General features: G+C 35.5%; 2 protein-coding genes and 2 pseudogenes across 2 annotated transcripts; 1 reads left to right on the forward strand and 3 right to left on the reverse strand.

Moving 5' to 3' along the window:
* Window positions 1-1,279: 1,279 nt before the first annotated feature.
* On the forward strand, window positions 1,280-1,868 carry LOC107847069 (annotated as a pseudogene).
* A 965-nt stretch (window positions 1,869-2,833) lies between these two features.
* Window positions 2,834-3,451, reverse strand: LOC107846892 (calvin cycle protein CP12-1, chloroplastic). Its single transcript, XM_016691161.2, has one exon. The coding sequence runs from the start codon at window positions 3,364-3,366 to the stop codon at window positions 2,959-2,961; it is 408 nt and encodes a 135-aa protein (XP_016546647.1). The 5' UTR covers window positions 3,367-3,451; the 3' UTR covers window positions 2,834-2,958.
* Window positions 3,452-17,140: 13,689 nt separating this feature from the next.
* On the reverse strand, window positions 17,141-19,308 carry LOC107847283 (annotated as a pseudogene).
* An 868-nt stretch (window positions 19,309-20,176) lies between these two features.
* On the reverse strand, window positions 20,177-21,160 carry LOC107846328. The gene has a single exon (XM_016690747.1). The coding sequence runs from the start codon at window positions 21,158-21,160 to the stop codon at window positions 20,177-20,179; it is 984 nt and encodes a 327-aa protein (XP_016546233.1).
* Between the last annotated feature and the right edge of the window lie 1,285 nt (window positions 21,161-22,445).

Consider the following 22,445-nt stretch of genomic DNA (forward strand, 5'->3'; position numbering starts at 1 on the left):
TTGGTTGGTGGAATAAGGATAATAATTGAGAGATGTTTATGTGATTATTTTATTTTGGTTGGTGAGATAAGGATAACAATACCGAGATATTCATGTGATTATTTTATCTTGCGTTCAGTCCATATGATATACTTGTCTATTTCATTCCGCAGCCAATCAGCTGACCCCTAAGCCTGTGACTAATAGTTAGTGATAAGTCATATCTATTGATTCAAAGATTTGAACTTTTTTAACTGAAAAATACAAAAAAAAAAAAAAAAAAATATTTGAACTTTAGTACTTTTTAAACTTTATATAGGGATTAGAGTTGAAAGTAACTAATTTGGTGTCACTTAATTTAGTGACATTTGTTATATGTTTTGCAAAAACTGTAATTTGGATGAGCTCTTTTAGCAAAAAATAGACTTTTTTGTTGAAGATCTTCAAACTCAACAACGACGACAACACGAGATATTCCATAATGGGGTTTGGGGAGGGTAGGCATACGCAGACTTATGTTGCTCGGACTATTCAAAAATGTCATTGGGTAAGTGTTGGATTCTTCAAAAGTAGTTTACTTTTGAAGGATCCGATACGGGTGCAGCCACATTTTTGGAGAGTCCCAACACTTTAGACGCGAACCTTAATCCTATCTTTGTGGGGTTTGTGGAGTGGAGATGTTGTTTCCGCTAGACCCTTGGCTAAGATCTTCAAACTTACATTTCCAAATCTTCAATTATCCAAAAGGCACTGACAATGAGTTTTTGATTTTGTGAAAGATTTGAAGAATTAAGTTGAGAAATCTCAGAAAGGTTAAAACTTTTCTAGCAAAAACATTTCAACGATCTCGTTGAATTTTGCTCCTATGTGGTTGAATTTTGTTTTTGCCTTTTGATCGCGTTCCCAGAAAGTTTTCTAATATAGTTTGTTGTGTTTGGTTACAGATCTTTTTCCTGTCGGGATTTAAATCTACTCTTGAAATTATATGTTTCTGGAAGATTGATCGAGGTTTCTTACGAAGTTTCAATGTTTGATTCTTAGTTTCAAAATTTCTTCATGACATTCTCTATCCGTATGCGTAGAATCCGGATTCTGCACTCTTTCTCAGTAGACTTTCTTTACTGGTTCTACGATTTTTCATGAACTAGCCCTCGACCCTCGTCATTGTCTTGTTCCAGTTTAATTTAGAAAATTCCATAGCCACACTGTCAAAAGTTTGTTGATCGAACAAATTACGCATAGTTTCTTGTTATTCTATTTTTGGTCATTCATCAAATCAGCCCGAGAGACATGACTTTGACTCCACACTCTGAGTTCTGGTTCGGATGCAGATCCGAGGTATGCAAAGTTTGATGAAAGGAAAAGGAAGAGAATGGAATCCAACCGTCAGTCGGCCAAGAGGTCACGGATGAGGAAGCAGCAGCGTTTGGAGGAGTTAAAGAATGAAACAACTCAGCTGCAGAACCAGAACAGTAACTGCCGCGATAAGATTGATTCTGTCTAAAGGAAGTATGATTCCGTTGATGCTGAGAACAACATGTTGAGAGCTCAACTCGCAGAACTGACTGAACGTTTGAATTCGCTGAACGAACTCACCCAATTCTGGGCTGATACTACTGGATTTCCTGTAGACATTGCTGAAATTCCCGACATTTTGCTGGAGCCGTGGCTACTGCCGTGCCCAACTCAAGCTATCACTGCTTCCGATATGTTCCAATTTTGAGCTGCTGGTTCTGATATTAAGGATTTAGCTTTTTGACTAGTCAGGATTGGTTATTATTGACATTCAAATATCTAGTTTCTTGTAGTCTAGTAGTTTGTAGTAGTATTTTGTCAAAGATATTTGGTTTCTAAGTTTATATATATGCATCTTGGAGTAATTTGGATGATATTGGGCTTTTTGTTTCAAGGGTATTTCTTCGTTCTGTGATATTATGATCTGTGTGTCCTAGTTTCTGAGTTGACGTGTTTTCTTCATTGTCATTTTTCCTTTCATAACTATTTTGATTTGCTGCACTTGAGTTGAGGATCCTTCGGAAACCATCTCTCACCCTCCATGAAGTAGGGGTGAGGTCTGCATATGCTCCATCCCCCGTGGATCCACTTGTGGGATTTCACTGGACATGTTCGTTATTGCATCCTCCACGTTAATTGCTATGCTTTCCTCTCTATTTTTCCTACTTTTACGTGGATTTGTTGTACTTGAAGTTTTGAAATGAGGGTCTTTCGAAAACAGCCTCTCGACGTCCTTGAGGTAGTGATAAGGTCTGCACTCACTCTACCCTCCCCAGATCCCACTTGTGGGACTTCACCGGGTATGTTGTTGGGTCGTAGTTTTCATGTTGATCCAAACTACAGCATACTCAGTATGGGTGTGGGTTCAGGAAAGGATACAGTGTATCCTCACTTTCTCCACGAAAGACACTCAAACTCAAGTAACACACTCTTATTGATTCAAACTATATCACATAAATTGAAACTGACGCACCATAAGCAAGAGAAGACTAACTTTTGCAATATTAATCAAACTTTAAATCATAGTATGGATGAAACACTGATCCACAAATTTTACAACTTTCTGCTTTCTTTTAATTTTCATGTTGATCCAAACCACTACAACAACAACATACTCAGTATGGGTGTGGGTTCGGGAAAGGATACAGTGTACCCTCACTTTATCCCCCAAAAGACCCTCAGACTCGTATTGATTCAGATTATATCATATAAGCTGAACACTTTATTCCCCGAAAGACCCTTAGACTCAAGTAACACACTCGCATTGATTCAGACTATATCATATAAGTTGAACACTTTATCCCCCAAAAGATCCTCAGACTCAAGTAACACACTCATATTGATTCAAACTATATCACATAAATTGAAACTGTCGCAAGAGACATTCATGGAGATTGAAAACACAGATTATTACTTATCAAATTACCATTTGAAGAAAACGCAAACACCACAGAGAATTATCGATCAATTATCATAAGTACGACATTCATCAGTTTCCGGATTATCCTTGCAGTAATTCTTCAATGGATCAGATGATTCCTTCTTCCAATTCCTTGCATGACTTGCTGCTGCACTTGCCTCTTCCACAACATCCCATGCTGCTGCACATTCACTGCTAACTAGATTCTCAGCACAAGCTTGTTCGACTTCCTTAACACTCTCCGCGACTAAATCAGATAGCTTGTTATCCGGTGTTGCTGCTACTGGTGCTACGTACATCTTTCTGTACACGAATTGAGGTGAGTTCTTGTTCTTGTTCTTCCATGGATTGTTTAGTGTTGAGAAGTTGAACGCATGGATTTTCGCGAACCCAGATGATTTGGAGAGGATTGTTGGAGTTGTGAGATTAACACCAGCTATGGAAGAGACCATTTTTTTTGCTATGATAAAGTGATGGAGGTTGTGTTGGGAAGTAAAATGATATTTTTAGGATGGGAGATTGGTATATGTGATGAGGAAATGATTAATAATGAGAACACATTTCTTATGAGTTAATTACTCAAACGGTCAGTCAAACACAGTTTGCGCTTTACTCAGAAAGTCAGTCAACTTTAGATATTTTACTCAAAAAGTCACTCAACCTATTTTATTATTTTTTTAAATTAATTTTTGCTTATGTGAATTTTTTTTAATAACAAAATCCTGAAAAATATAAAATATCCATTTAATGACCTTTTTACCCTTTCCTTCATTCCCCTTTCTTTCATTTGATACCTACTATGTGGATATTTAAATACCTAATTATTGCTTCACTTGGAGAAGTTTTCTTGTCTGCTTCTAAAGTTTTTGCAGAGTTTTCAAGAATTTCTAATGATGTTGTTGTTGTTGGCACCATTTAATTAATTTGTAGGTTAAATTTTTTGAGGAGATATATAAATCAAGAAATGAAGGTATCAAATGTAGGTATCACATGAAAGAAAGGGTAAATGTAGGTATCAAATGAAAGAAAAGATAAAAACAATGTGACAATCGAAACATAATAAACAACAAACTATGATAGTATCACAAGCAGGGACCATAATACTATGGCTAGTCAACGACGAACACCAATAAATCTAAATCTTAGAGATGCAAGACAATACTCCTACACGACTGGCCTTCTACCCTCGAGATGCAAGACAAAAAATGATGTTAAAACTTAGTATAGATTTCATAAATAAATGTTGAATTCAAATCATAACTTGAAATTAGGGTGTCAACACCTATGGACAAGTACATATTAAAAATAGAATTGAAAATCGTGATTTTATAGGGCCAGAAGTTGAATACGTACATTGTGCACGTATTTATATCAATGAGTACAATATATTTTTAAAATAGTTATTTTAACTATAGATAAAGAAAACATAAAATATTTATTATTTATTAAAAGAGGATTTAATAAATAAATTTATAGTCGATTTTAAAAGTCTAAATATTAGAAAAATTAACATAGAAGTGTACTATTATTTACATACATAGTTCAAATAAGAAAAATATCTTGACCGGATAAATTCCTAATATTAGGACATCTGACATAATTCAAATAAAAACCATACAATAATCAAAAATGAAGTTGATTTTATAATCTTAAATATTAAGACTATAATTAAATTACAAATTTCTCTAATATGTCTTTCTTTTGGCGGGTAAAAAAGTTGCTACCATATGGTGATAGAAGTTTCGTACTTCTATAATAGTAATACAAGATAATACCCCTTTCTTTAAATATAGGTATCAAATGAAAGAAAGGAGAACGAAAGAAAGGGTAAAAAGATTATTAAATGGATATTTCATATTTTTTAGAATTTTGTTATTAAAAAAAAAATTCACATAAAGAATTAGTTAAAAAATAATAAAATGAGTTGGGTGACTTTTTAAGTAAAACATATAAAGTTGAGTGACTTTCCAAGTAAAGTTCAAAGTTAAGTGACTTTCTGGGATAAAAATTCAAAGTTGAGTGACCATTTAAATTATTAACTCCATTTCTTATCCTTTTGTTGGCCAGTGGTTATCATCCACGTCTTAAGTATGACCTGCAAAGATATGTTAGTTAAAAAAAATCTTTTTTTAGAGTTTTTTTTTTTTTTTTTTGCTTTAAGTAATTTGAATTTACATTGAAAAAGCTCCCTAATCCGATTTATGGGCCTTTAGACATACACAAGGTGGGGCTTTAGTGGGATTTACAGCTTCTTTGGATGGTTCTTATCTATTATATTGTGTTCATGTATTATTATTCTTAGTTTATAAATACAAGCTCCTTACATATTGTAAAACTTTAATATATCTCACTGTCTTTCAGTTTCAATTATTATTACTCATAAATTTTGTTATAACATCAAAAAGTTTAACTTTATCTAATGATCAATTTGATGTAATCGTGTCTTAACAACAACAACAACATTATATCGAGTGTATTCCCACAAAGGGGGTCTAGTGAGGATAAAGTGTACGTAGTCCATACCACTACTTCGGATGAAGTAGAGATGTTGTTTTCGATTGATTCCTCACTCTACAAATAATAGTATAACAAACAAAAAATATAAGATCAAACAACAAAATAGGATAACACACCCTTAGATAATAAAGGAAACAAGACACCACAAGGTAATAGTATAAACTATCTATTCGAAATCATAGACATCACAAAAACACCACAAACAAGAGACTATAAGAAACTGCATGCACAGATACAAACAAAACACTCTTTTCAACTATTATGGACGCACTCCTACCTGCTAACACACTACCCTAATTCGTATCCTCAACACTATCCATAGACATCACAAAAACACCATAAACAAGAGATTATAAAAAACTACAAGTACGGATACAAACAAAATACTCTTTCCTACTATACGGATGCACTCCTACCCGCTAATCCACTACCCTCATCCGTGTGCTCCACACTTGATACCAAACTCCCCAAGAACACAACAACACAAACACCAAAATCAGTCTACTAGTTCAAGAACTATGGACCCTTTTAATAACCTCTCTCGAATTCGCAAGAAGAACAAGAAGGGAAGTGATATCAAGAGTAAAACACACTAAAACAGCAACAACACTTGATGAACCAGATCCAATAACAACAACACACGGTTACAAGACAAGAACACAAATCAATTACACTAGATATAAATGAACGATTACAAGAAAGTAAAGATAGATAGATAGACAAAGGGATGGTATAATATTAATAACCCAAAAGCTTATTCCACTTTTGGATCTTTAATATCACACACAACTTAAACCTATCTCTTACGTGACCTCAAGGGAACCGAAATTCCCAAGCAATCTCCGTTTCTAAGAAAATGATCAACACAAGGATTCCACCTTGTCCAAGGATTCCACCTTGCTAAAGACTCTCAAAGAGGCTACAAAATATATTCTCCAAAAATCCCCCAAAAATGACCTAATAAGGTTCTATTTATACCTAGGTTAACTTATTACAAATGACTAAAAAATCCTTACAAAGGGCAGATGAATAGTGAACAGTTTTGGAGCTTGTGGGACTTGTTCTCTATACTTCAAAGCTTGTTCCTTGGATGGGCAGCCTCCCGAGCTCGAGTCTTGATTCATTGGACCCCGATCATAATCGTACCCGTACCATCCTCCCTTCCTTAGAAAGGATTTGTCCTTGAATTCGAACCTTGCAAAGCAATAGAAAGGACAAGCAAACAAAATTTTCTCAAGGTATGAAGGTTAGGATTAGTGTAATCAATCATAGCATCTTGCCAAGGTGGCTCAAACTTCACATATACCCAAACATCCCTCTTACCCAAATACCCTACCAAGGAAGAATCAATATCCGCATAAATGTGACAAGAAACAAGGAACAAGCATCACTTATCAAGTGGAAAACATAGACTCTTCTTGGAACAACAATTAGACTTGAAAGCCGAAAGAGGAAAGCCATACATTCCATGCACATTCAAGTCATTCCAAAAGGCATCCTCATCACCATAATTCAAATGATCACCGGAATCAAATGGGTAGAGTGTCCATGGGCACGGGTTGGGAATACACTTTCTTACCCCAATACTACTACAATAGTGATCAAATGTCCCCTCTATACTATCATGGTCAATAACAAAAACAACTAAAGGGTCATCCTTAGTCATTCGGCCAACATGTTCAACATCATTATTTTCACACACAAGTTGGTCTTCATGACTTCCATAAGACAATTTACTACCACTTTCCACAATGGCTTCAACACTAGGTGAATCAACTAGTGTATCTACAATCTCAAGTTGTACATTATCATCACAAAATAAAGGCACATTCGGCTCACTTAAAGACAAACTATCATTAACACTTAGTTGTCTATTATCCTCATTTACTAGAGTGCAAAAGTTAGTTTGATTACCTTGTAGCTTATGTGGAGCATGGCCACTCACGAGAATTTGATTAGGAAGGCTTGGATGCTCCATCAAGTTATTCAATTTCTTGTACAGAGAGACTTTCGTCCCTTCCAATCTTTATTCCATTCTATCCATTATTCGCCTATCTATGGCATCAAGACTTGTCATGATGAATTTAACCCAACTAGGCATTTCGGCTTCATTTGCCATTGTACCCATCAAGAGCTACTAAGCAAACAACACAAAAACAACAAACACATTAAAGATTAGCAAAAATCAGTCCATAATTCATCACAAAACAGTCCACAATGCGTCTCAAAATAGCCCACAATCCCTCACTTTCACACTTTGGATTTTTCACTCTATTGGCCTTACAAGTGTTGATAACTCACTTATACTCTAATGAGGTTACTTGGTCCTAATTGTGGCTCGAGGTCGTAGTAGATTCTTGTTTGAAACGACTCAAATAAGTAATGTACGAACTTGAACCAAAAAAGATACTATGACTCAAAAAAGAAAAAAGCACACAACAAACAATGTTAACACGAAGAACGTACACAAAATTAACTTACAAGCTAGTAGGGCATTACTAGGTTGTCAATTAGTGTCGAGCAAACAAATGAAACTAGGAAACAATAAAATGAAACTAAGAAATCTAAAATCTGAACTCAAAAATATTGCGTGAACAGTACTTTAGTGATGTGGCAGTCCACTATTGGCCACGAGTTTTATCAAAATTTTATTTCGCAATTTCAAGTCTTGATCAATATACAATTTGAAATTGGTGGATTTGGTTAATAGAGGGAAAAGTGGTCTTGGAGCCTTTTTATTCAAATTTCAAAAGCAAAATTTGACTTCTTTGAACTTTCTCCTTGAAACAAGGTCCTTAAATCAAGGAAAAGTGGATGAAAAGTCTTTGAAGTGATAGGGACAAGTATTTCACTAACAACTACTACAAGCTGGTCTTTCACCTTTTTAGATCTAGTTTGCACTTTAAGGATTAACAAGATGATGAAAGGGTGAAGAACCTTAAGAACACAACAACAACTCTAAGAACAACAACAACAACTCTAAGAACAACAACAATTTCAGTTTCCAACTCCACTACAACAAGACCATCAAATCGGCCAAGGTTTAGGTAACAACAACATCCAACTCGTCCACACCTTGTTCACATCAACAACTTCAACAAGTTCAAGTTCAATCTTAGATTTGGACACTTTTTAGTGTTGATGAGAAATAAACCAACACTAGAAATACTCTAAAAAAAATAAAATACTACAATTTCTAGACACACAATAAACAAATCTTGGCCAAGATAACAACAACACAATTTTCGGTCGATAAAACAAAATGGACAGATTTGCACTTTTCTGGAATTTTTTTTCAGTTTTCAGTTTTTTTTTTTGAATTTTCGTCCAAGAGAACCCAAGATTGGTAGTGTAGGAACACAACCAGCCTTTCTTTGATACCAAATTATACCAAACTCCCCAATAACACAACAACACAAATACCAAAATTAGTCCACTAGTTCAAGAACTATGAACCCTTTTGATGACCTCTCTTGGTTTCGCAAGAAGAACAAGAAGGAAAGTGATATCTAGATTAAAACACACTAAAACAGCAACAACACTTGATGAACAAGATTCAATAACAACAACACACGGTTACAAGACAAGAACACAAACGAATTACACTAGATATAAACGAACGATTATAAGAAAGTAAAGATAGATAGATAGACAAAGGGATGGTATAATATTAACAACCCAAAAGCTTATTCCGCTTTTGGAAATTTAATATCACACAAAACCTAAACCTATCCCTTAGTGACCTCAAGGGAATCAAAATTCCCAAGCAATCTCTGTTTCTAAGCAAATGATCAATACAAAGATTCCATCTTGTCCAAGGATTCCACCTTGCTAAAGACTCTCAAAGATGCTACAAAATATATTCTCCAAAAATGACCTAATGAGGTTCTATTTATACCTAGGTTAACTTATTACAAATGACTAAAAAACTCTTGCAAAGGGCAAATGAACAGTGAACGTGGATGAACAGTGAACAGTTTTGGAGCTTGTGGGACTTGTTCTCTACACTTAAAATCTTGTTCCTTGGATGGGCAGCCTCCCGAGCTTGAGTCTTGACGCATTGGACCCCGATCATGATCATACTCGTATCAACACTTTTTATAGACATCACAAAAATACCACAAATAAGAGACTATAAGAAACTACAGGTACAAATACAAATAAAATACTCTTTCCTACTTTTACGGAACCACTCCTACTGCTAACCCACTACCCTAATTTGCGTCCTCCACACTTTCCATAGACATCACAAAAACAGCACAAACAAGAGACTATAAGAAACTACAGGCACAAATACAAACAAAACACGCTTTCTAACAATTATAAACGCACTCATAAGTCATACCCGTTAATCCACTACCCTAATATGCATCCTCCATACTTTTCTATCAAGTATTATGCCCTTTGAATATTGCAACTACTCCATGTTCATGCCTAATCACCTCTCTCCAATATTTCTTCTGCTTACTTCTACCTCGTCTAAAACCATTTATAATCAATCTCTCACATCTTTGTACTGGGGTATCCATGAACCTCATCATCACCAAGGGTGGCTCTCAAGGGTGAGGCTAGTAAAACCTTTACTTTAGGCTCTCAAAATCTCAAGGCCTCAAAAAAGATTAATTATTAGTTTTATAATTCTATTTTCTTTTTGACAATATTGAATATAGTAAAAAGAACTATCATCATTTAATAGAAATTTTTTGAAACTTTGAATTAAACTACTCCAAGATTTATAATAATAAATAATATATTTATAATAATATCCAAGGTAATTTATTAAAAATACATGGTTCACATATTATTTACTTGAATTCATCCTAATTATTATAAATAATAATATTACTATGTGAAATATAGTTCTACTAAAAACAACAATTATGAATAAATAAGAAAAAATAATATTAATTTTTTATTTATTATGTATATGTAAATTTTAAGACCTCAAATTTAAATTTGACTTTAGGCCGCTAATTTTTTAAAAAAGTTCTTGATCATCACATGTCCGAATCATTGCAACCTCACTTCCCACAATCTTGTCCTCTATGTAAGATAATCTCATCAAATAATTTCATTTCTAACCCTATTTGTCCTGTTCATGCATACCTACAACATAATTGTATCTTATTTTTTTAATTTTATTTTTATTATTATTTAATATTCTATTTTTTTTACTTTTATAAGTAATAAAAATTGAAACTTTATTGAGCGCTTCAAAGAATAAAACTTTGCTTCTATTAATGGGCATAAATGCTTATCATATTCTTAACCTTCTTAGAAAACACCAATCATGTCGCAAAAAATTCGGCAAATTCATACTCATTTATTTAATTTTCGTTTGGTGTCTTGTCGTGTGGACTGTTTTGCAAAGATTGTGGGCTGTTTTGTGCTCATTTAGATACCGTTTGGTATCATTTGATATTAGAGCAAGGATTGATTCAATTCACACAAGATCAATCTTAGGCTTGTTATCTTGAATACTCATAAAAATAGTGTTGGAAAAACTAAAAAATGCAAAAAGAAAAGTAATTTGTCCCATATTTGTGTTTGGGCCGAGATTTGAGGCTTGGTTTTCTTGTGTTTTGTTGTTTCTAGTGTTATTCCCTTCTTCACTAACACTGATAGAGTTTACGTCTAAATTTTGAGCTAAATTCGAGTGGTTCTTAAATGTTGGAAGATTATTGATATTGTTGTTGAAGATTGGTGGCTGAAAAAATGTTTTGTTGATGTTGTTGTTGAAGATTGGTGGATGGAAAAATGTTTTATTGATGTTTTTTTTTGATTATTGGAGCTTGAATATGTGTTGTTGATGTTTGAGAGGTCCAACGTGAACCTTAGAACTCCAAGATTCAAAGTTGTGTTCTTAGCATTCTTCAACATCTTTATATCTTGTTGAAGAGAAAATGGTTTGTTTGATCTAAAATCAAAGAAGAAAAAAAGTGTTCTCTTGTTAGTTTTGAAACACATTTCAAGACTATTATAAAAAGAAGAAAGAGGCCCAAAAGACTTTCAAAAGGTCTTATTACCAAAAGAGAGAAAGGAGTCTTCCCAAGACCTACAAAAGAGGAAAGGGGGACAAAGGCTTCAAAAGGTGTTTTGCCAAAAGAGTGAAAGAAAAGTCAAGCCTTTTTTTTCTATCATTGAAAAGCCTTTAAGTCTTGTTGTTTCCCTCTCAAAATCAAAAATACACTCTTCCAATTGAACATTGATCAATACAAATTGAAAAATAAGAAAAAAATTCTCAAAACTTTCGATAATTTTCAACAACCAATAAGAGGCTGCCACATCATCACTACAAGTGCTTAAGCTCAAAAATTTTAGATTCTTAGTTTCATTTTATTGTTTCATTAGTTTCATGTCTTGATTCTAGAATTAATTAACAACAAGTCATAACCTGCTTAGTTGTAGATTAGTTGTTGAATCTGTTTCTTTCGTGTCTTCGTTATTTGTGTGTTTTTCTCATTTTTAACTTGTAGTAACTTCTTTATTTCAAGTTCATAAGTAAATTTTATTTTTGTGTCTTGAGTCGATCAAACAAAAATTTATTCCGACTGCCAAGTAGAATTGACATCCTATTGACTACCGAAGTATAAGTAACTTTCAATACTCGCCGCTCTAATTGTGAGAATCGCAAAGGTGGGTGTATATGAGTGAAGGTGAGAATATTTTACTACTAAACTTGTTTGTTCATTGTGTAGGTACAAAGGTGATATAAAGGAAACATGTCTTCGATAGCCGGAGATTATTGTGACTACAACATGGGAGACTATGATTGTAGTGAGGGGTTTTATGGCTACGAAGTTGAGGGAGGTTGCGGAGGCTATGAAAATAGCCATGATTAAAACTTGAGAAGATTTGAGAGTTACAGTTTTGAGTGAGAAAATGAGGTAAATTAAGTGCCTAGTGCTTATGGTGAACTTGGAGATGATGTAGGACCCCGTGATAGATCTTATGATGACGTTGGGGCATGTGAAGAGTCTTACACTTCTCACTCCAAACCTAGAGTTGGTGTTAGGTACAATCCTTTCATTCGCAAAGCTTATGAGAGCTATGATGAGACTACACGTGAGGAGTAGGGGTGTGCAGACCAAACCGTCAAGTCAAACCGAACCATGAACCAAACCAAATCAAGAAAAAAATCGACTTATGGTTCGGTTTGATTGGTTTGACATTAGAAAAAAAAAAACTCGATCATCCTTGGTTTGGTTTGGTGTTAACCAAAAAAAAGGCAAACCGAACCCGAATCAAACCGACATAATATATATATATATATATATATATATATAATATTCAAATTTTTTTATACGTAAAATATTAATTATAATCTACCTTTTAAATATTTTTTCAACTAGTTTTAGTAATTTTCAATAATTTGAAAGTAGATGTAGATATTGGAAAAAATACATAAAGTAGCATACTTAAGTATTAAATTACAAAAAATAGCAACACTTTTATCAAAGTATATTTTGTAGAATATGTATTTGTATTTTTGTAGCAACAGTTTTCTAAAATACAAAATACATATTGATCATAAAGGCAGTAAAAATCATATGTATTTATATTTTTTTAGCAACAGTTTGTAAAAATACAAAATACAACTTGCTATATTATGTTGCTATGAAACTCATAATTAAGGTGATAAGTGTGCTATTTCTGAATTTTGCCCGTTATATATTTAGATTTGGGTCTTTAAGTTGTAATATTTGTCCATTAATTGCTAATTAAATGATCGAAAACCCAATATAAACTTAAAACCTAAACTTTTCACTCTACATCTCACTTTTTAGTTTCAAGAGAGTTTTCCGCTCCTCATTTTTCATAATTATGGTTTTTTGTTAGCACATGAGTGAAAACATATTTGATCTAGTCTTCAATCATAATATAATTGTAAAAACTAAAGATTATAAAAAAAATCTAAAAAAATAAAAAAACCTGAAAAAACCAACTAAAACCTAAACCATAAAAACCAATTTTATGTTGGTTTGATTTGGTCTATAGTTTTAATAAACCGACATGATTGATTTGTTTTTTTTTTAATAAAAGTCAAACCAGCCCGACCTATGTACACCCCTAGTGAGGAGTGTGAAGATTCATATTCTCTACTTTGTTGTACTTCTTATCAAGGTCGATATAGTGTGAATGGTTATACTAGCTCTGGTGGAAGTTGTCCAACGAGAAGAAGAGGGTATGCATCTCCAAAACTGAGGTACTCGTGTTCCTTACAATGTTGAGCCGAGAAGTAGTGTACACTCCGAAAAGGTGACCATTTGTTGGGTAGCAGGCTACCTCGTTGTGTTAAATGATAGGGTACTATAGAAACTACATACTTCCTATCCATGGTTGACTACTTGGGATTGTTTTGCGAGTCTTTACTTGTTCCATACTTCTTGAATGGGTTTAAGGTTACTGAGAGGGTCAAAGTTATCTTCTCCCAATTCGAATACTATGAGGAGGTGTGGTGCGATATTCTTCCATTGACATACGGTCATGTATGCTTAGGTGCCGATTGGTGTGCACAACATAGAGTTCCAAATGTGCAAAATTGGCCTAATGTTATAAGAGACCAGTGGGGAAATCACCTCGTGACATACATGCTACTCGAGCCGCAAAGAGAAGTGAATACTTACTCCAATCTAAATGCTTATAAGAGACAAAAGATTGAGAGAAGTAAGGGTGTGCAAGGTGGTAATCTGAGAGTAGATAAAGGAGAGGTTGTTTAGAGTGAAGTGAGGGGATTGCCACCAAACCGAGCTAACATTGTTTGTCCTTCTATTTCTAAGGATATTTGTATAGGTACTGACATAGCAAGTGAAGGAGAGCAATGCCGAAGTGAAGTTGCTGCCCAAGCTTGTGGAGGACCTTCACAACATGGCAAAAGAGAGTCGACTCAAGAACTTCAAGGTAAAATAGCTAACTCTTACACTTTTGTGTATGTGAATGATAATTATATGGCTAGTAGCCCATTAAGTATGAGTACTAGCTTACTTACTTGTGAGTCTAATGATTCTTTGCCTTTTTTTAATGATGTACATGTTGTGAGTGTGGATACACTAGTTGATCCTATTGATGACCAAATTGAGTCTTCTTGTAAGATCAATTTATGCCCACCTAGTATTGAAGCCTATATGTTGAACGGAAGTACATCGTCTTATGTAACTGGTGTTAATCAACCTATTTTTGAAAATTGTCCATTAGTTGAGTATGTGTGTGATGTGATTAATCAAACTCAAGTGAGTGAAGTTTTGAAAAAGTTGGTCAATAAAAGGGGAGTGAACCCAAGAGCTATTCTTGGGACAATCTTGTGCTTGAAACCGCTTTGAAACTTGATATTGATCTCTTAGACAATGAGGAACTTACTTGTTCCAAATCTGCCTGTGGGTTGGATCATGCACTCTTTAGGCATAATGTCTTGTTTGAAAATCACATAAACACTCCTAATTAGCCTAGTGGTGAAAAAGATGGTATAACTTACCTTGGAGGCTATAGCCTATATGTTAACCCACTATGGTGTGACGACATTCCTCCTAAAGATGGAAATCTCTTCTTGGAAGATGAGAGTACTTTTAAGGGTAAGGAATGTGTAGTCTTGGAAGTTACTCTTCTTTTAATTTGTGTGACTTTATTGTTGAGAGTACTCATGGTGATGATTGGAAAACTAGTAGTGAGTACACACATGAAAGCACCTTAGTAGAAGTCGACTTGAGTGATACTGTTCTCTACTCTCTATTTTCTTTCAATGATATGTATGCTATTGTAGAGAGTATATCATTTAGTTTGGGTAGAGACCATGGAAAAGGAGAGTGTTGTTTAGACCCATGTCTATGGCCACTCTTCCCGTTTGACCCAGGCGCCAAATATGGAAATGGTGATGTTGGTGCACCCAACTTGTTTCTTGGTCTACATGACAAGCAAAGTGTCACTCTTGGTGAATCCCATAACCGAATCCTTCGTACATCTTTCATTGAGTTTTTAATATTTCATTCAAAGGATCCTTCGTTATATTGCAAATATGTGCAACCTTAGCATATTGAGATTATTTGTTATGCTAACCCTAACCCTCATGTTATGAGGAGTTTGTATTTTCTTGTCCTCTCTTCGGTTTTGCAAGGTTTGGATTCGAGGTCGAATCTTTTTCAAGAAGGGGAGGATGATACGGGACAAATGACCATCTTATCTTTTGATGACATCTTTAGAGGCCAACACATAGAGGCTCAAGACTTGGTCACCTCAAGGATACGAGAACATGCATGGAGGTCCTATTTTGAGCATGCCATTAAACAAACCCGTGTGTGGAAAATTGCGTGGAGGCTTACATTTGATGCCAATTCGAGACTACAAGTTTTGAAGTGTGACCACATGGTTTTGGAGCATTTAAGAAGCTTCATTAAGGATATTTTGGGGATTGCACATGTTAAAGAAACAACCCATGACCGCCCCTTTCATTAAGGGTATTTTGGTCCATTATACTATGTAATAAGTTAGGCTATATATAGTCTCTTATTAGGTTTTTTCTCTTTAGTTGTTTAATGATGAAAATATGATACATTGAAGAGAGTAGACCACCTTAGTGTAGTTCTTAGTTAGGGCTTGGATTAGCCATTGTAGCTTAGGGCTTGGAAAAGACAATATTGTTCTTTGCTTGGAAATGGTGGATCTTGAGGTGAGTTAATTCCCTTGGCGATCACCGTAAGAACTTGGTGCTTGTTAACATATTTTGTAGAGGTTTCAGAGTTTAATATACTCTTTAGATGCTACATTATGTGTTCTCTTCGTGTCAAGTTAGCTATCTTCTTTTTCGTTTAAGTTTGTGTTTGTTGTTTCCGTTTGGTGTCTTGTCGTGTGGACTGTTTTGCGAAGATTGTGGGCTGATTTGTGCTCATTTAGATACCGTTTGGTATCATCTTGGAGCTTTAGTCAAGATAAAGTTTCCTCCTTATCTGAATACTGCTTGTCCTCTATACTATTAGGCCCATGCCTGATTTTGAAGATTTAGCTGATTCTTACATTAACACGGTCTGATCTTTTGTAATTGAAACGTCTAAATTTGAGTACAAAATCTTTTAAACAATGAGCTACAGCTTTCGAGCTTTGATTCATACATAAACGAATGAACAGATTAGCAATCTATCCACGAGCGACCAAATATTATATGATCTGCTGAAGTGAGTCACCTGTTGGATGAATCCTCACTTACCATGTCTCACCATTGAATCTCATCGCAGAGCAATATTATACGGAGGAAAAAGTGCTGTTGTTTTTCTGGCTTATAAATCTTCAGCAGAGCTAAAATATTCTTTCAAAACATAGGACCTTTAGTAAATGTACTAATATGACTAAAACATATTCCCAACTATTTGGTATCATCTATATCTATCTTTTTCTTCCATTTTGCCCTTTTTTCCGCTAGGCATACATGAATTCCAAGAGTATTTTCAGGTCCTTTGAAGCAACTTCCTTCCATGTGATTTTAGGTTTATGTTGTCCCATTTTTAGCGCCTTTACTCACCATAATAGCACAACGAGGCCAACGCAAGACATAACCCAACCATCTCAAGCGACTTTCTCTCGTTTCATCTTCGTTGTTTGTTTGCTTGCACCTTTTGCCTAGCTACAGAAACTCTTAAGGGTATATAAAAAGAAAAGGACAAGTATCCTACTGATTTCCTTAACATGGAACAATTGTTCTTAGAGCTACCCTTTTCAGTGTCATTAAAAGAACTTCCAAATAGAAACAGATTTAATGGGTGTTCCCTTCCATCCAACTAGGAGAGCCTTCCCATCATTTTGAACAATGCAGGAACTGCCATGGGAAAATTGCTCGAATCAGTTTCGCTTGATACCGAGATGACTCAGTGACTTCCATTTCCACCATTCGAAACCTTGCAAAGTATGCTCTCCATACATGAAGCTTCACATTCCGGGTGAACCTTTCTGCACCCTCAGCTGTAACCATATTCTGGATGCCTTCACCAATGTGAAATACTTCAATCCTCTTTCTGACCAAATTGTCTCTATCCATGCAGTCCTCAAAGCAATCAAAAAGAACACTATAAAAGAAAAGTGCCTCTACAAAACGGTTCAAAAATGAAGGTGAATTATGGTTCGCTTCAATTTCACAAACAACAACCACAGCTGGTCTTAGTCCTCTGATTACTCGCATCGTATTGTCCAAATAATCTTGCCTGCAGATCATTGTCCTTAGTACAGTGGAACAATAGACAGCCACAATTTCAAGTTCTTTAACATTGACCGATTCGGGCCTGAGATCTTTCATGTCAGACATAAAGACCATAGCAAATGAAAAGGGAAGATTCAAGGAATTGGCAAAACTTTGTAGTCTCTTGCCTGTCTCTTCGATTTTCTCTTTTTCTTGGTGTCCAATGGGTGTTATCTTCAAAAGCTCAATTGGACGGTCGTGTTGTTCTGCAAGAGCTTGCATCAAGCCCGTACACTGAATTCCACTTCTGATATTAAAGTCAACCAAATGAATCTTGGTTGCACCTTTAATATTTTCAAATATTGCCTGAATTCCTGCGAATTGCATGACTTGACTGAAGGGAATTTCCGTGTGGCAGGTCAACGCTTCAGGTGTAGTACCTAATGCCAGAGTGCTTAAAAACCTTAATTTTCTTTCAAAACTTGGGGACCTTCCTATTTCTTGATCAATCCTTTCTTGTAAAGCTTCACCAAAATAGAAACAAAGTCTCCGGATCGGATTACCTATCAAGATATAAATAAGTGAATAAATACGTACTCTCTCTAGTAGCTTAATCTTTTAGATGAAATGAACGCAATTCAACCTAACCTGTAGCAGATGCCTTCCACAGGCAGCGTGCAATAGATTGACTAGCCAAATGAAATTGCTGCTGATCCACTTCTTCTGCGGCAGCTAGAAGGAGGTGAACTAGTTCCATGTCCTTTGTTTGCTCTATGGGAAGGCCTGTAAGTGATGAAGCATACGGATGTATAAACATGGAAAGACCATCTACCCTATGGGTGGAGTACTGGATATATCTTTCTCCAGCAATTCGCAAGATTTCTTCTGTTGACAACTTAGGTATGTTACTTACACGAGCCTCGTTGCTGAGTACGTTGCTCAAGTTTTCCTCACTTGATTTCTTGAACAACCTCCCACAATTGTTCAAGAGCTCCAAAGATGCTAAAGAAATGGAATTTGTTTTCTCGTCATGGAAATCGCCAAGCCTTGGCAGCTGAGGCTGAACGACATTACATGCTTCAGGGGTCGCTTGAATTTGGTTGGGCTGCAGAGGCAAGACCATATTTGAAGAATCATCACTTTGGGTCCAATTATCTGAAATGTGTTGTTGCTGATCTTCCAATAACTGAAATTGTTTGTCTGATGTATTCTCATGATGTTTGTCGTCAAATACAGTGTAAAGAGACTCAAGATCCCCACTGTCCAATTCATACCAAGGATCTATGACGCTATTGTTGATCAATTCATTTCTCCCACACTCTTGAAGATGCTCGTGACTGTCCATGATCTGAACTCCAGGACTAACGAAGTGCTAACCAAAAGAATTATTTGGTGATGTCAGGCTTTCACTAACCTGTGTTTTACTGCTGGAATGTATATATCAAGGGAATTCACTCAGTAGGAGGTCAACAAGGTTGAAAGTGAAGTTTTTGCCCTCGCGAATCAAAATAAGGCGGTCATGGTGAAGGTTTAAAGATTGAAGCCGCGGTGACTTTGTAGCCATGCCTGGACAAGCAGAGAGCCCAGATGAAAGACAGTCCTCTTAACATAATGGTATTGTTTGTATCTCAATGACTTTGTTTCACTAAGGATTTTATGCATTTGGACAATGAAACAGTGAGAAACTGTCAAATGTAATGCCATGGTTGGAAAGAAATGACAAAAGAGAAAAATTAAGCACAAAGTTTTTGATGGATCATAAAAGAAACAAGACAGTTTTGCAGGCCAAGTATTTGTCTTATTTTAGTTATGACAAGGCACTTTTTTTGTACGTGACAAAATCAACTGATATATGATGTTGTCTGTCGACATATGTTCAGTCCAGTGCACTAAAGCTCCAGTTATGCGCGGGGTCTGGGGAAGGACCAGACGATAAGGGTCTATTGTTCGCAACCTTACCTACATTTCTGCAAGAAACTGTTTTCACGGCTTGAACCCTGACCTCCTGGTCACATGAAGGTTAGATCATATATGATAGGAATCCTTCAAAGGCAAAAGTTTCATATGCGGCTAAGCCCAAAGGGTCCGCTCCAGACAAGTTTCTCCATCATAAAATGAATGAATATTTGTATTTGCACTTGTTTTTACTCAAAAATAAAAAAAATACATACATGCCCCCTTCTTTGACAAAGCAAAAACAAGAATAAAGCATCTAATACCCCCTTGAACTATGACCGAATTTGCTACGACAAACTCCAACTTCACGGGGGTCCTATTACCCCTGAACTTAATTTTAGCGTATTTTTGTCATCCTTTTTAGCTGACGTGACACCTTTGACATGGGATCCATTTTATGTAATAAAGGTGTCACGTCAGCATAAAAGGGTGACAAAATACTCTAAAATTTAGTTCGGGGGTAATAGAATTCCTGTAAAGTTGGAGTGTGACATAGCAACTTTTACCATAGTTCAGGGGTGGGAGAGGGGGTACTGGATGCTTATCTACATAAACAATAATCTAGTTCTGTTTAAGAATCAAGGTTACAACTGTTTAACAGAGACATCTACAAAAAATATCAAAACTCTATCTCAGACCTTGTCATCATTTCTTGTACAACAGCCTGCATTGTCTGAATCTATGTTGCTCGGATTCTTCAAAAATGTCAGCGGATGCGTGTCGGATTGGCCAAAAATAGTGTATTTTTGGAGAATCCGACATGGGTGAGGCATGAAAAGTGAAGAGTCCGCGCAACTTAGTTCTGAATCAACCACATTCCTACAAAACAACACAAAATTTAGCCAAACAAGTGCCTTAACAACCTTAACCATACCAATTGCCACAGTCACATAATACAACCACCAACCAACAAAGTCAACCAAATCAACATTACCAATCAAGTCCCTTTTCACCTCAACTACAACCACTAAAGACTCAACTTCATCCCTCAATTTGCACCACCACAACACACCGAAACTCATAGCCATAGCCACATTCTCGACATACCTATCCTCCGTGCCATCTCCAAAAACCGTGTCATCCACAACCGGCTTCACTACTTTCTTCGACCAAAACAATGTCGTCTCATGCAATCCCAAGAAAAACAAACTCCTCGTCAGCAGACACAGTCTCTCGCGACTAAAACCAGTACCATCTATTCCAACGGCTATGCTACCTTCTACGCCTATGCACACGCAAATTTGAAACGCGAAGAGCAAAATCCACGAAGCACAAACAAGAGGTTTAGTTATCATGTGATCAGACGAAGTCCGTCCTGTCAAGCACTGAGACAAAGCAGAAATGCTAACATATGGAGCTAGTAGGTGAAGAAGAGTAGGATTGGCATAGAGGTAGAGCCTAACAAGGAGTGTATCGGGGCCCTTGTAAGATGACGTGGAAATGAGATATTGCGTTACTGACAACCTCGCGAGGACGATGAAGGAAAGAGGTAGGAGAAAGCTGAGGAGGATAACGGTGAGACATTGAAATGACTCTCTTAACATATTAGCAACGTACTCACAAACTGAAATGACTTTCTTCTCTTCTTGTTGGTATAATTCCGAACTCGAATCCATTTAGTAATTTTAATCTTTAAAAGAAAAGGACAGTCTGACGCACCAAAAAAGGAGTTGCTTTTTTTTCTTTTTGGTGGTTAGTAGTAGGATTTGAGAAGTACATAAAGGGATGAGGAGTATATATAATATGATCAAAATTATAAAGTGGTTTCCACGATTATCTTCTTAGCATAAGGTTGACATATGATATATAATTTCATTTTTCTAATGAGTTTGGTGTGTACATTATTAATTTATTGAACTATAAATAAAATAATATCATGGTACTTTAGTTTATTCTTTTTCCAACCAATTGGTGGTCATATCGAACGCAACTTGTGAAATTACATTGGATATATTATTGTTGTTATCAACATAACGATAAGCAACGATATATATAGCCATATATAGTGATGAATAATCAGTCGAACACCCTTCGTTAAAGATTATCATATGTAGTCACGTACATATAGATAGGGTATAGAAGCACCAGCCATATAGATGTGTTCGCGGCTCGATTAGAATCGATATGTTTCTAAAAAGAAACTGCTAGGTCGACTTTTCAAATATTAATAGAGATAAGTATTCCGTACCACATCGAATTATGGCCAAAGTTGCTACGATACACTCAAACTTTACAGGGTTCCTATTACCTCTATGAACTCAATTTTAGCATATTTTTATCATCCTTTTATGCTGACACGACGCTTTTATTACATAAAAATGGAGCCCGTGTCAAATGTGTCACGTCAGCAAAAGGTGTCACTTCAACTAAAAAGATTGATAAAAATACGCTAAAATTTAGTTGAGGGGTAATAGGACCCGTGTGGAGTTGGAGTGTGTCGTAGCAAATTTAGTCACGGTTCAGGGGTAGTAGATGCTTTACTCTTATTAATATACTAGTTTAGCGTACGCATTTTGCGCGTGTATCTATATGTTTAACACTGACGAAATAAGTGACCTCAAAATAATTTAGTTTTAATATATAGTTATGTTAGTCTCTCATGTTTTTTCTATTATTATATATTCGTCTGTGATGATTTAACGCAAAATGGTTCACAATGAGCCAATTACATGCTTCTTATCATTATTAAGGACCCGTTTGGATAGGCCGAAAAAAATGACTTTTAAAAAGCTCTTTAAAAGTGCTTTTGAAAGTGTCGAGCTTATTTTAACAAGAAGCAGTTTTATGTTTGGATAAAAGTGTTGAAACTGAAAAAAAGTTGTTGATGTGTTTGGTAAATAAGTGTTGTTAAGCACTTTTTTTGAATTGTTATTTTAATAATTTATTTGTGCACGGAAAAGG

The sequence above is a fragment of the Capsicum annuum genome, unplaced genomic scaffold (genome assembly GCF_002878395.1).
Source record: "Capsicum annuum cultivar UCD-10X-F1 unplaced genomic scaffold, UCD10Xv1.1 ctg71457, whole genome shotgun sequence".
In the NCBI taxonomy this organism is placed as follows: domain Eukaryota; kingdom Viridiplantae; phylum Streptophyta; class Magnoliopsida; order Solanales; family Solanaceae; genus Capsicum; species Capsicum annuum.

Coding starts and splice junctions, on each gene's coding strand:
- LOC107846892 (XM_016691161.2), bottom strand. CDS start 3,366: ATGGTCTCTTCCATAGCTGGTGTTAATCTCACAACTCCAACAATCCTC.
- LOC107846328 (XM_016690747.1), bottom strand. CDS start 21,160: ATGGATTCGAGTTCGGAATTATACCAACAAGAAGAGAAGAAAGTCATT.